The 14,595-nt window shown below is 52.0% G+C and overlaps 1 protein-coding gene across 3 annotated transcripts; it reads right to left on the bottom strand.

The window, feature by feature from the left end:
• Window positions 1-1,073: 1,073 nt before the first annotated feature.
• On the bottom strand, window positions 1,074-7,889 carry Cfap410 (cilia and flagella associated protein 410). Of its 3 annotated transcripts, none has more exons than XM_021174317.2 (7): window positions 7,731-7,889; window positions 6,733-6,751; window positions 5,969-6,015; window positions 4,690-4,919; window positions 3,470-3,641; window positions 2,912-2,987; window positions 1,074-2,102 (listed from the first exon to the last, which is right to left on the bottom strand). In XM_021174317.2, the coding sequence occupies exons 1-7, from the start codon at window positions 7,805-7,807 to the stop codon at window positions 1,974-1,976; spliced, it is 750 nt and encodes a 249-aa protein (XP_021029976.1). In that variant the 5' UTR covers window positions 7,808-7,889; the 3' UTR covers window positions 1,074-1,973. The 3 variants fall into 3 exon arrangements, with proteins under 3 accessions (XP_021029976.1, XP_029338436.1, XP_029338434.1); XM_029482574.1 differs by lacking the exon at window positions 1,074-2,102 and adding an exon at window positions 2,126-2,586; XM_029482576.1 differs by lacking the exons at window positions 6,733-6,751; window positions 7,731-7,889 and adding an exon at window positions 6,463-6,726.
• Between the last annotated feature and the right edge of the window lie 6,706 nt (window positions 7,890-14,595).

Raw genomic sequence — 14,595 nt, 5'->3', positions numbered from 1 at the left:
CTGGGAGCTGCTAAATTCACAGCAGCTCCATTCTAGTGCTGAGGGCCTGGAGGATCTTCACTCCACACTGGAAAGTCAGAGTTCACGTCTGATGTCAGCAGAGGGTGGTAACAGCAGAAAGAAGGGCTGGCAGGCAGCTCTGCCTTTTACTTGGAGCACCTAATATCTGGGCTGCCTGCTGGTAGAGGCAATCCCTGGAGAGGGCCTTCCCCCTTTACTAAGCCTTCCTGGAATAGCCTCGTAGGCCACCGTAAGGCCTCTTAATAATTCTCCAGGTTAATTGACAGGCTCAGGTCTGTCAGGACAGCTGGGAGACACCTGTGCTTGTTCCAGAGTCACCATCAATGTCCACACCTGTTAGTGTGTTCTCCCTCCACCCAAAGCAGCTCAGGACCTGGGGACACAGAAGGCTGTAGTTGGACATCTGAAGATTAGAGCAGCACCTACCCGGCCGCTTGCTCAGTCTGGGCGTCTGCTACACAGGGGGTTCTGCAATGGGGAGGCATGAAGGGTGGGAAATCCAGACACGGGGCCTGTGTGGCTCATTTTGTTCATGGCCAGGTGGAGTCAGGTCATTGTCCTCAGCGTGGACTCAACTCTCAGCATGGAACCCCTGCTAGATTCAGGGTCTACCTGCTTGGCTGCAAGGTGGCTTTGGGCCCTGGTGATAGCAATGGCTTCAGGTACAGAGTAGCCATCTCTTTCCTCTCTTCTCTTGCACCACATCCACCCTTCCAGGAGGTTACACCTCCAGCCTTAGCTCTCCCCGCTGTGAGTTGGATGGGAGGGCACCTAACCCTTGTACGGCCAATTCCTGTTCTGTTCAAGGGGCTGGATCCGCAAGATTCCAGATGTGGCTGAACGTCCCACGCTCGGCTCCAGGTAGGGATAGCAGAGGCTGGGGGTGGGGATCAGGGATCGGGGGCTCGCTGCAGCTGGTAGTCTGCCCATCCCTGGGTATACGTGAGTGTGCCACAGGAGGATGGAAAGCTAGGATGTTACAGGCATGGGGTGTGGTCCTGAGGGAACCTGCTGGCATTTCCTGGAAAGAGGAAGTAGGCCTGGGACACAGACACTGGTAGAAACGGTTTATTAAGAGAGAAAGCACTCCCAGGTTTGGAAGTGGGCCAGCGGTGGAGCAAAGCCAAGGGTCCAGCTGCCCTGAACCGTCAGCATTGAGACCCTTACAGGTCACCTACAGAGCCAGCAGCCTTCTTTGGCATGTTCTACCTGTCCCTCTAAGGGCCCTTCTAGACTTTTTTGCTTAGGTTGCTTTACATATGCTAATCTTGGGACCTTTCCTGGCTTGTTCTCTTATGGCAGGTGTAAGGTCACCCCAGGGCACCAACGTGGCCCTGCCTAGATAAGCTACAGGGCCTCCCCCAATTAATGGCTCTAACGAAGACAACTTTACCAATGGCATCTGGCACCTCAGAATGACGAGCAACAGTCAGTCTACCTAGGTGACATCCCTCTCCTGAAGAAGAAAGAAAAAGGACAGTGTCCTGACCAGCCTTGTCCTGAAAAAACAAAAAAATTCCATTCTCCCAGGCTATGTCTAAGGACAGCTGGGACACAGTGCCCCGTAAAGATATTCTAGGCATCTCCGAGGGTAGGCTTGACACAGTGATACTAGGGCTCCCCCTAGTGGCTGAGAAACAACATGAACCTCAACGTCAAGGCCCCGAGATGCTTCCTGTCCCAGACCTTCCAGCCCAAACAGAAAGTGCTAATTTATTGGAGGGTATGGCTCCTTCTGGCCTCCCTTGAGGAAGGGTCAAACAGTGCCCAGAGCTCCGAGGCCTCAGCAGGTAAGTCCCAGGGACCATGCTGGTGGGCAGCATTTCTGCCAGCCCTAAGCACAGGAGAGGGGTCTGCCTTGCTGGCAGCCACTGGGCCTGCTTTGAAGGCTTTCCAGGTAGGGCTGTGTTTCCTCAGAATATAAAAGGGTCCAGATACTGGGGCGTCTGAAATCACTCCATGTCTTCCTGGGGCTCCGGCCTGTGCAGCGCCTGTAGCCGGCTGCCCACGGTCTGCTGGACAGTCTCCAGCCCCTCCGTATCCAGCTCCCGCAGCAGTAGCAATATGGCGGTCAGGATGTTCTGGAGACAGAAAGAATGACCTAGGACCTGGCTGGTGGCATCCTTTACAGGACAGAAAGCCCCAGACCTTCCAGGAAGCCACAGCACAGACACTGGTACACTGTTCCCTATCCAGTTGCAGCCAGCCAGGCTTGGGTCTGAGGGTCCTGTGCCCCTCAGAGTGGTATCCTCTCATACAAAGTGGTGGAGAGCGGTGTTTCCAACCCAAAGGTGAGAGACATGCATAGCTGAGGGGCAGCACCGGTGGCTCATTGGGAGGAATAGGCCAGAAGTGAATAACTTACTTTAGCTTCTGACCCCTGACCTCTATAGCATACTAAGGCCTCTGCAAACCCTTGTGTGTGTCCTTGTTCTACAGATGCAGGTCCAAGGGCAACCAGCTGAAGGTGGACCTTGTTCACTAGGCAGGAGCACCTACTGTAGCAGCAGGGAGGAGGGTGCCCGGTAGGTGTGGGGAGACAAGTGCCTTCTGGCAATTGAGGACCTGGTGAGGGAAGGGAGACTGTGAACACAGCTCTGCTCTTGGAATTGAGTGTGTGTGTGTTTGTGTGCGTGCGTGCACGCGCGCTGGGGTAGGGAACAGCAGCAGCAAGTGGAGAGGGAAGGGATCCTGAGGGGACAGTGACCTAGTGAGGCTGTGCTCCGACATGCTGGAGTAGGAAGCAGAACTGAGCTCGGGTGCTGTGGCTGACACTCCTGCCTCATGGACCACACTCCTCCTATGAGTTCAGCCCTGACCCCATGTTATCTCCACCCATGGAAGCCTGCCTTCTGCTGCTGTCTGGAGAGAAGGGGCAGTGGTCACTCACCCTATTCTTGTGACTCCTCATGGTGTCCCTTGGTGAGAAGGAAGGAGACTGGTCTGTGGTAGTCTGGCCCTGGACTCTGTTGGTGAGAGGGAGACACTTAGAGTATGATAGTCACAACGCTCTGAGCACCACTATCTCCAGGCCAAGGCACACTGGCATGTGGTCCTAGTCCAGAGCGGGACACAGACAGCAGGCGCCCTCAATCTAGGTACCTTTATAATGGCACAGGAGCCCAGTGTGCAGAGTAGGGGCCCAGAGCCACCAAGAGCAACTTCTCTCTGCCCAGGGCTCCACTGGCAATGCTTTCCACCCAGGGTCTCAGGAAAGGCCCAGAAGTGACCCCAGTGGGACTCAGAGCCCAACAGTGGCCCGTGGCCACTCCCACAGAGTTCATCTCCAGTTTGTCAACTATGGCCCCTCTAAAGGACCCACGGCCTGGTGTGCACAGACGGGTTCTTGAGGTCACGCCCCCCCCGTCCCCCGAAAGAGACGGGAAGTCTCCCTCTCCTGCCTGAGGATACCCTTGGGACAGTGGGTCTTGCTTCCCTGCAAGCTCACTCTGTCTCCTCTGTGTAGCTCAGCAGGTTCTGGCTGGTCTCAGTTGCAGAGCTGACAGAGTTGAGGGCGTAGGGGGGCTTGGGACAGCCATTGCCTGCACCTTCTCTGTGCGGGGCAGCAGTGATCTCATCTCCCTCCATCAGCGCACGGGTCAGCTCTTCCTCGGTCACAGCTTGTGGAAAGGACAGGAATGGCAGGGCATCAGGTCTGTGCAGCATGGCCTCCACGCAGTGCCTCCTCCAGGCTTCAGCAGGCCTACTGCTGTGTGCACCATGTGCTGGAGAGGGCAGAGGCGCTGTCCCTGGGGACAGTTAGTCCTGCTCTTTCCAATCCCTAGTCCCAGAATGTGTGACACCTGTCAGAAGGGCAAGGGGTGCTTGCGACCCCCCAGGTGCAGCATCTAAAAGCAATACTTCCAATCCAGGTAAACCTCTGTGGTGCTGGGGTCGGACCCAGGGCCTTGCAAATGCTAGCGGGTTCTCTGCTGGCAGCCTGGAAGTTTTAAAAGGAATGGAGTTCACCTATTTACCCCGCTTCACTTCTTGTTTAGTAAGTGTCTGGGAGAAGACAACTGTGGGTAACTGAGGAGGATCAGAAACTGTTAAGAACATCATCTCCGCTGGACAGATGGCTCAGTAGTTAAGAGCACTGACTGCTCTTCCAGAGGTCATGAGTTCAAGTCTCAGCAACCACATGGAGGGTCACAACCATCTGTAATGAGATCTGATGCTCTCTTCTGGTGTGTCTGAAGACAGCTACAGTGTACTTATATATAATAAATAAATACATCTTTAAAAAAAATCATTCCATGGAGTCAGTGAGATGGACTCTGCCAAAAGCCCTGGGCAGGGCTGTTTACCATGACAGAGGGGCATGTAGACATAGCGTCGGTGGACATGGTGTGGCTCCAGAGGTCTGGCTGCCAGCTGAGACCACCACATGCTGCCTGGTCACTGTGCATTCTCACCACGGCACAGGGATTTTCCTTATGGAGGGAGGCAGAGGGAGGAGACTGTTGAGGCACGTAAGCCCAGGTGGGATTATGACAGGACCCCTGAGGGTACTAAACCCTGCAATGGCACGTCTGAAAGGGGACACTCTCACAAGGACTGAGCAATGGGTACACTGGGGGCTGCAGAAGATGGGGAGGAGGGGTGCCTCCTCAGTGGTTCCTTCAGGAAAACCCCTCAGTGGGCCCCACCTCAGTTGCCAGAGCCCACCTTGGTTGTCTAGCTTCTGCAGGTGGGGCAGGTTGCGCAGCACGGTCATGCGGTAAAGGTGCGGGCTGGTGCCACAGCACGGGTTCTCGGCCAGCCAGAGCACCCTGAGGTGTGGCAGGTCTTTTAGGTAGAACAGCTCGTTCAGACTGGGGATGCGGTTCCTCCTCAGGTACAGCTCGCTCAGGCGCCTGCAGCTGCGCACTGGTTCCAGGGTGGAGACACTGTTGACACTGCAGGGACCAGCACACTGTCAGGGACCCATACGGTCTCAACCTCCATGGGCCAGCGGCCTCCACCTGTGGGTCTGCCTCACCCATGGGTACCAAGAGAAGGTCTCTGCCTTAGAATGGGTCAGAACCTAATCAGCAGGAACCCCTCAACCTGAGATACCACGTGGGCAGCTCCTTGGCCTAGAGCTCTGCATTCACATGGAACTATTGTGGCAGACAAGATGCCTCACTCTGCTTCTTAGATGATACCGAGTCCCCAGAGGACACGCTTTGACCCACAGCAGGCACTGGTTAAAACTCAGCAAAAATGCCCACAGGCTCCATATCATACATAAACCAAAACAAAACAGGGCATTAGGATGATTTCCATCCCATAAGAAAGTGTGGAGACACAGGAAGGGAAAACAGCATCCACTCACTGCCAAAGTCCCCCCCACACACACACACCTCCATGGCCTCTGCATCAGCTCCTGCTTCCTGGCCTGCTTGAGTTCCAGCCCTGACATCCTTTAGTGATGAACAGCAATGTGGAAGTGTAAGCTGAATAAACCCTTTCCTCCCAACTTGCTTCTTGGTTATGATGTTTGTGCAGGAATAGAAACCCTAAGACAGGCCCTAAGTGTCAGCCTTATCCTCGGCCCCAGGATGGGCAGGAGAGAATTTAGGGATGGAAGTGATGGAATCAGGAAGGCAGGGGAGATAGGGTACTGGGAATTTCAGGGGACAGATGTAGCCACAGGGAGGACTGGCCTACCTGGACTACTGCTCATTATTAGGGAGCCTGCTACAAGCACACAGATTACTTTCTGGGGTGAATGTGAGAGGACAAGCAGAGGTAAGCCTTTAGGAGGCCCAGGTAAGATCCTTAAAAAGCAGGTAGGGGCTCCAGATTCTTGAAGTCCCATTCCCTAGACAGTTAGCAGATGCTGCTGTCTTAGATGGCATTGGGAGTCTCCAGATTGCCTGTTTTCCCACACTCCAGAGGAAAGACATGAGTTCCCCTGCCTCCCCATTGCTTCCATGCCCCAGGACTACAGTCAGTCACGTACCTGAGTGTGATTACCTCTAGGCTGGGCATCTCCCGGCATATGGAAATCTAGGGAGGGAAGAATGGGGCCAGTGAGTTAACAATAGTGTGGTCACCTCGGGTCAGGGGACACATGTGTCCTGGGTCCTGTCACCTGTACTAACGGGGCCAAGGGGTATGGGCTTGCACAACCAGGGCACTCAGAAGAAATCAGCTGCATGCTGGTCTGTGGCCCAGCCCGCTCTTGGGGTGTTCTACACTGGGTGTTTCTACCTGACAGTTTACGACAGTTCTGGGTCTAACACAGAACATCATTACAGTCAATACCCTCTGAGGACACCTGGCCAAGGATCTTGTGGTTTCCCACCCTGAGATAGATACACAACCCTTTCTCCTTGCTGCCCCTGAGGCACAAAGAAAGGACAGACACTCTCCTTGCCAATGGTTCTGGGCTCAAGGCAGACAGAACTGCAGATAAGTTTGGCCACAACACACCATCAGATCTGTGGTTCAGACCTGGGCTGTGGGCTCCACAGTCCCAGTTGCCTGTCATTTCGGGTGGGGTTGGGGTGTCGCCTCCTGAAGCTGAGGGAGGTCATGCAGAGTGCCCCTGTTGATGTCCTTGAGGGAAATCACTCCTCTCAAGGCAGAGCTTTGACTCTGTTTTCCTCTGTGCAGGTCCAGCAAGTGACACGGCACTGAGCTGAAGACCACAGTTCTGTAACTTTAGCTATTCTTCTGGGGGAAGGGGCATCCGGAAGAAGATACAACCAAGGCAGAACTTACATCTGTGAGCTGGCTGCCCCTGGAGAAGAAAAGAAATAGACTTTAATTTGTTGAATGAAAATATAAAAAAAAATCCCCAGAGAAATGGCAATTGTCTATAAACCTAAAGATTCTATGTTCGGAACGGCACAGTAAGGAAGGCTGGTTGCCCAAATAAGGGTGAGGTTGGTTTCTGCCAATACTCCCTGCTTGGTGCATGGGGTACACAGTTTCCTCCTCTCAGGCTCCCATAGCAGAAAGCTCTTTCCAGTCACACACATAAACAAAGGGGTCTTCATAAGAGGCCAAGCTCAAAGGCTGGTCATGCAACTTCTGAAGCAAACTTCACGGGCCTGCAATGTGTCTGTTGTTTCTGCTTGCACAGAGGAAGCTCCGATGTGCTCGCTGGCTCAACAAAGAAAGGCATTATTGAAAACCCAGGACAGGGAGGACTGTGGCCCCGACACCAGATGTGCCAGGGCAGAGAAAGGCTTTTAATTAACAAAGCTCACTCCTTCCAGTAGCCCGCTGACCATCACTAGAAGCAAGGGTCTGCATTTGCTCTGCCACTGCTAAATGCTCTGGCCACAGCGTCCCACCCAAGTCCCCAGAGACACCTGTAGCTCTTTCACACGCCAGATACAAACTCCTCCAGAAGCCCGGGGCTTTCAGTATTAGTGTGACCCAGCCATGCAACTTAGAGTGCATCCATATAATAGCATTTAAGGTCTAGGCTGTCACTCACACCAGGTCACCCTCTCCAGCACGGGATCATGACTTTACAACCTCAGTCTCTCCCTGTAGACATGCCACTAAGCGCCTCTGTCTTCAGATACCAGACACAGACACAGAGGGTTAGCGAAAACCCCTCAGCAACACTAGAGAGAAATTCTAGTTATCCCTGCGGGGGTCGCACCCCTCTGAAGCACTGGCCTCAGAGTGAGCCTGCAACCTAGCTAGCCTGGGGTAGCAGGCGCTCAGCGCGGCCTCTGCTTCCTCCCGCTCCTGGCCGGCCTCACCAGCAGTTGAGCTTCCGCACGTTGTGCAGCTCCGAAGCCTTGGCTCGGGACAGGACCATCTTTCGTGTCAGCTTCATGGTGGCCACAGGGCCGCGGGCCCGGCCGCCCTCCGCTGTACACTCGGCTAGCGGGAGAGGCCTGAGCCGCGGCGCGTCTCCAGGGGCGGGGCCCGTGTCTCTAGGGGCGGAGCCTGAGGTCCTATTGGCAGCCAGGTGAGAGGGCGGAAGCGCGCTGGCGAAGCGGGACGGCCCGACTTCCGGGATACGAGGTTCCGCCCCGCCCCTTTGGCGGCCCGCAGGTCCTGCGCATGCACGAGGCTCCGGGCTTTGCTGCCTGGGGACCGCTGGTCTCAGCATCCTGTGTGCGCGTGCGCAGGAAGGGCGGCCCTTAGGATTCCAGGGTGCTAGAGTCTGAGATGGGCTGGCTTGGGTGAGAAAGGCGCCGGTGTGTGAGGAACTCAGGACGCCTGGCAGGTCTCGGAGACATCGAGAAAGACAGACAAGGTCGAGTCGGGAAGGGTGACAGAGTCCTCCTAGTGGATGCCAACAGAAACCCCTCCTGGGACGCTTGCTCCGGATCCTAATCCCTGCCATGGCCCTGGTCACCACTGAGCCCTCACCAAATTCTGCTTGACCCCAAATCGGGGATTTGTGTTACATAACAGCCAATCCACCACCAGACGATGGCTCACACTTGTAATTGATACACTCAGGCTGAGGCAGGAGGATTGCCTGAGCCAGTTTCTGGCAAGACTGGCTCATAGAGACATTATCTCAAAGCACAAAGCCGAGTAGTGGGGGCTTGGGGAGGGACTGAAGAAACAGTTAAGAGCACTGGCTGCTTTTCCAGGGCACTCGTATGGCCGGATCACAACCTTATGTAACTCTAGTTCCAGGGGACCCAATGCCCCTTTTTTGGCCTCCTTGCACACCAGACAGATCACTCAGGTTGCACACACATGCAAGCATAACACTCATATGCAGAAAAACAAAACGAACAAAACAAAAACCTTAAAAACAAACAAACAAATAGAAAATAGACCTTATGTTTTTGAAAGTCTCCCAGTCCTGTGCCTGTGGTTGTCAGTGTGCATCTTAAGTAATCACAAATGAATTTTTGTTTTGTTTTCTTCTGGAGAAAACAGATCTCCAGAAGAAAACAAAATGAAAGATTGTAGGTTGAAATCTTCATATCTTTTTCTATCCTACAGATTACACCGGGACAGGCACTGGGTACTTCAGGCCCTTTAGGTAATAAACTGTCCTTGATGAAGTATTCCAGGGCTCTATTGTCTGTCTGACCACCCTGGTCTGCCTTTACCAAAAACAAGTGAAATGGTTCAGTAGGAAACGGTACTGGACGCACAAACCTAAAAACCCTAGTTTGCACCCTGGAACCCACAGTGGAAAGAGAGCAAACGCTGAAGATTTAGCCTCTGGCGGGCCATTACCATCAGGAACAATAAGGCTTGAGCTGGAAGATACAGCTCAGCCACCAGTGTGGTGGGAAGAATTTTATAGGCTCAGTTCAGCCACGTTTAAAGAGATCTGTTGGCCGCTCCAATGGAGGCCAGAAGGACATGGATGATGGCAAAGGAGCTAAAACTTTGAGGAGTGTTTGATAGGAGGTGGGCATCTCCTACTCTGCCCATTTGTCCTGAAGAGACCTGTGGTGGAGTTGTAGTATCACATTGTATTACATTGTGTTACATTGTATCACATTGTATCAAGTGTCAAAGTTGAAGGCGGATGGGGAAGTGTGGAGTTGCTACCATGTTCAGCTTGGTGGAACTTCCCTAGTTCTCACCTCTTCTACCTAGACAGGCGTGGCCAAGGTACAGGGGCGGTACCCGAGGAGAGTGGGCCAGGTCAGGTTGTGGGGCGGGCCCTGGCTCTGCGGCTCTTTCAGTCTTAGTATCTGGCCCTTGCCCACTGATATATAAGTCCAGAGAGACTTCCCTGCAAAAGGCTATTTATTCCTGGAGATTTTTGATAGGGGTGGGCCTGAAGAAAGAGGCTCTCCTGCAGAGTCGTGGTACCTTGTAGGTTTGATGGAAGCAGTGGACAGCCATATCCAATAGAAACAGTGAGAGTTAGGGAGCCAGCAAGCTGCTTGGCACAGTTCCAGGGAAGTTGAGTAGATTGCTGCAATCGCTGTCCTGTCTCCAACTGTTGGGTTTTGGTCTCCGCGCGTTGCATTCTTGGGGACTTTCTGCGTTATGATTCATATTATGTCTTTTGCTGAGAAAAATATTATGTCTGAGTCTCTTTGGAAAACTCCTAAAATTAACTCTATCTGGCCACTATTTGGGAGTATTCTTTATGACCTGGAGATCATTAAGCACAGATGAGGCCATTACTCCAGGAATCTTTTTGGGGTATCTGCCCCTGAGCTACCTCAAGCAGCATAATCGGTACAGGGTAAACAGAGACTTTTGACAAACTCTGACTGGCCAGGAGAATAGGTTACAAATTCAAGGTCTCTTTTTTATTATAGGCTTCTAAGCTCTCTGAAAATGTAGTTTAAAGATAGGGGGTCATACAGGGTATACCCTGGAGGAATAGAACTCAATGAGATAGACCAACTAAAAGAAACTTTCCCTACTTTATAGCCTAGATGATGAAACATATAGTCATAGAAGTTAGATATTAATATTTCCTATTCATAAAAAGACCGGTTCAGATATTTCTGTTTGTCTGGGGTGTTTTCAAACTGCAAACACTGCCAGCCTAAAAGCAGGCTCTCCTATAGTAAATGTGTTTGCTTTGGAGAAGACAGTCTTTAGATTCTTTACATTGGAGTTACAGGGAATAAAACCTATTCTGTTTTCTAATTGTAACTGAACTTGTAACCTGGACATGGAATAAAACAAACAAAACACATATTCCGTACAATTAGGGTAATCATTAGCCTGTCTTTGTTCTGTGCAACCTGTATAAATAAATAAAGGAGGACCGGGCTGCTAGTGAGTCAGAGCCACAGAACCGCAGATTAGTTAGCCAGCTGCTAAATACCCCTGGCCATCGCCTGACTCCCTTCCTCCCCTCACCGATTCCTTATCTTCCTTATCTTTTCTGAGGGCTGTCCTGTCAGCAACGACCCTAAGACTATCAGCCCGGGAAGGTCCCACTACCACAGGGAAGACACCCCGCCCTCACTCGCCCTCTGGGCCTCCTCCACAGCAGCAGCCCTGACTTTCAGGGCTTGTGGCTTTTCCTGCCTTAAGAAGTCGTAGGCAGCTGAGCTAGATCAGCGCTCCCTTGAGTTCCTGCAGCAGTATATATAGCATCTACCTGAAAACAACTGCTTCTCTCTGAGTTTCACTGGCATCTCTGGTTTAGAAAGACCGGAGGTGGCTGCGTCGTATAGCCCCTGGAGCTTCTTCAGACTGTATTATATTTGGTGGCTGCAGGAGTGCCTGCTGGTTAATGGAAGGACCAGATGGCTACAGCTGAGATTTTAAACGAAGGAATCCCAAAGAATACATGGTATCAGAATGCACTGCCTGGGTTCAGTTGTGTTCCTAGAACTCCCTTCCCCCACAACTCCAAGCTGGTTTGACCCCAAGAGAAGCAACTAGCAAATGTATATGATCTGGAAGGTAGGAGGAGCAGCAGCCGTGGCCACATGGGAAGGTCACTGTGCTGAGAGATGACCGAATGTCTCCTTCTTAAGCTGCAGCCAACAGTCTATGTAGACTCATGGCCATCCTGCACACGGTCCCAGAAGCACCCTGGCATTCCTAGGTGCAAGCCCGGAGCAGAACCCTTATGTTTTTCCAGCTGTCTGTCTGGTCCTGTATCTACAGTGGTGTGTGGAGGAGGGCACTTGGCTCCCAGTATCCCACAAATGCTCTTGTCCTACTTCAAGAGAACTGCCAAGGGGCTTCCCTAAACTCTGCAATTTCTGCTTTCCACTTCCATTCTCTGTAACAGTTGCATAAAGTTTGGCACCTATTACAAAGGTCTCATTTCAAACGCAGAAGGGTGTCTTTTTCCAACAAAGAACTCTGGCACAGACAGGAAAAGTCACCCCAACTTAGGTAAACCAAAACGAAAACACTGCCTCCCAGGCCTGAGAAACTCGAGTTGTGGCTTCTGACCTGGGCAACCAGGGCTGTCAGGGCATGGCCGCATTCTGTGTTCTACTGACCCAAGACCACTGTGGTTGGCCTCCTACTCGAGGTATGAAGTTGGCAGTTTCACATCTGGCAGGAAGAGGGCTTCACGAAGTTCCTCAAGCCTGCATGTGGGAACTGGCCCTGTTTGAGTCATGTGCTGTCCATGAACTGAGTGTGCACTACCTCAGCTGCAGTCTGTAGTCCTTCAGAGGGGTTATAATGGCGGGACACTAAAGGACCAGGCAGTTGCGAGCCTGGCATTGTTGTGAACAGGGAGGCCCTTCTCTGCTACTGCTTGGTTTCCTTAGAACAAACACTTCATTTTTTTTCTAAAAAAAAGATGTATTTATTTATTTTATGTATGTGAGTACACTGTCACTGTCTTCAGACACACCAGAAGAGGCTGTCAGATCCCCTTACAGATGGCTGTGAGCTACCATGTGGTTGCTGGGAATTGAACTCAGGACCTCTGGAAGAGTAGTCAGTGCTGTTAACCGCTGAGCCATCTCTCCAGCCTGTGCTGACACTTCTTGATGCTGCTGTTCCCTCTCTGTGGGGCTGAGGTTCATTTTCTAGTGTTGTGTGGCTTTTCCTACAGAGACACAAACAAACATCTATAGGGCAATGACAACAGACCAGAGAAACAACTCTCCGTTCAGTTTGATAAACTGATGAGTTTATTGGGGTTCATTATAGGAACATGGGTGACCACTCACCAAAGCTGTATCCATCAAGCTCCCTCCCTGAAGGACTTGTAGGCAGTGGGTGCTCAGAGAGTCTCCTCTTCTCAGCAACTGTAACTGTTTATCTAACCTTGGGGCGGGGGTGGGGGTGGGGCTTGTGAGTCTTGTAACTTTCTGAGCTTCCTGAGCCTTGTGAGTTTCCTTTGCTTTTTTTCAATCTTATGAGCCCTCCATTCTCCCTTAACAAGTAAAAATTTCAGTTCAGAGGAAACAGCTACCCCACACTTGAAGCCTACCTCTTCTTCTGCCCCTGCAGAAGAGGAATGCGGGTGTTGTAAAATGCCATCGCCATCAGATTAACTGTGCCAATTTTCAAGAGGTCATTCGGAGTAGCCTGGCTGACTATTGATGTTCTCTGATAGAATGAGGGGTTAGGGGGAGGGTCATTGGACCCTTGCCGAAGAGTTTAGCCTGTCCCCCCCGACCCCCAGCCATTTGTATCCAACTTTGTCCTTGGTTGCATGTGGTCTTGGGACATGAGAGAGTAAATAAGCAGGGGAGGTTAATGAAAGGGGGCTGCATCTACGAGGCTGTTGAGGGAAACTGTCATCCATACTGCCTGAAGACTTTCCAGTGTAGCTTCTTTGATGCCGCACCCCCAAAGATCCCATCAGTAATGTCACATGCATTTTCTATAAGTAAGCCCAGTAAAATCATTGGTTCTCCAAGGTGAACTTTGGCGACATCTCAGTTTGGTTTGTGGTTAAGACCATATTAGGGAGGGGTGTGTGTGTATTTGACATTGCGTACATCTCCCCTGGGAAAGAATTCTCTACCCAGGCTTGCAGTAGCAGAGCTGGTAGACCCCAGGGCCAGGGGCAGGAAAGGTGGCTGAGACAGAAGCAGCTACAGCAGAGCACAGAGCCAGCCCCTGGTGAGAGCCGTGATGTTTGTGAGGGAATTGACTCCAGGGCAGGTTTTCATTGGCTGCCTGCTGGCCACTTCTTGGTCGCTCACAGCTGGCACTTTGTCTTCTGACCAAGGCAGCTTCGACCCCAGGCCATGCTCCCTTCCAGTCACTGGATGAAGCTTAGATGGGCACCCAAACAGGTCTCAAGGTTACAAAGCTGTGAAGGCCGTAGCCTCTGGCTCTAGATCACACCTAGGTCACAGTGTGGATCATTCTGTCCAGCCCTGTCCCTTCCTCCTCTAGCTGAAGCTGCGCCCCACCCCTCCCCTCGGCCCCACTTTGATATTCCTCCCAAAGATGAAACGCAGAGCCAGGTCCTGGGAAGTTGCCAACAGAGGCCAGAAGAGGGCATCAGATCTCCCAGAACTGGAGTTACAAGTGGTTATGAGCTGCCAAGAGAATCCTGGGAACTGAATTAGGGTCCTCTGAAAGAGCAGCGGGTGCTCTTACAGTCTGAGGCAGCTCTCCAGCGCCATACAGCGGCTCTTTTCTGAATCACAGGCTATCAGCATTCTAAATGGTTACAGAGGCCAGGTACCTCTTACGGTTTTAACCCACTAGAGGAGGTCTTTTGGGCACTTATAGCCGTCCAGCTTGCTGAGGAACACAGTCGCCTGTGCTGGCTCCTGCTCTAGAGTCCTTACTGGGGCTTCACAGGACAGGTTTCCACAGGGGACACTTGGCAGCATTCAGCTGTCTTAGCTGTTCTCTCCTTCAAAGAACGCGCTCAGACCTTGCTGTGGAGGTTTACCTGCCTGGCCTCTCCCAGACCCAATGTGGGGCATCCGTCTCAGAGGGGAGGCACGTACAGTGGATGCTAGTACATGCACTCCCTGGACAGTATGCAGGGTTCTGTGTGTGCAGTTGTGAGTCTTACAACACAGCAAAGAATAATCTCATCCCATTAAAGGTTGAGGGTTTCCATATCCACACATCTTACAAGTTCTTGGTTTTGTTTTTTAATTAATTAATTAATTAATTAATTTTTGAAACAGGGTTTCTCTGTGTAGCCCTGGCTGTCCTGGAACTCACTCTGTAGACCAGGCTGGCCTCGAATTCAGAAATCTGCCTGCCTCTGCCTCCCAAGTGCTG

The sequence above is a fragment of the Mus caroli genome, chromosome 10 (genome assembly GCF_900094665.2).
Source record: "Mus caroli chromosome 10, CAROLI_EIJ_v1.1, whole genome shotgun sequence".
Taxonomy (NCBI): Eukaryota; Metazoa; Chordata; class Mammalia; order Rodentia; family Muridae; genus Mus; species Mus caroli.
Note: the sequence above shows the minus strand (reverse complement) of the source record. Positions and strands in the feature narration are given on the sequence as shown.

Excerpts from the sequence above, each read along its gene's own strand:
- Cfap410 (XM_021174317.2), bottom strand. The coding sequence starts at position 7,807 with ATGAAGCTGACACGAAAGATGGTCCTGTCCCGAGCCAAGGCTTCGGAG. Across the intron at positions 3,642-4,689 it reads GCAGAAGCTAGACAACCAAG|CTGTGACCGAGGAAGAGCTG; the intron begins GTGGGCTCTGGC and ends CCTTTCCACAAG. Across the intron at positions 2,103-2,911 it reads TGAGGAGTCACAAGAATAGG|AACATCCTGACCGCCATATT; the intron begins GTGAGTGACCAC and ends TTCTGTCTCCAG.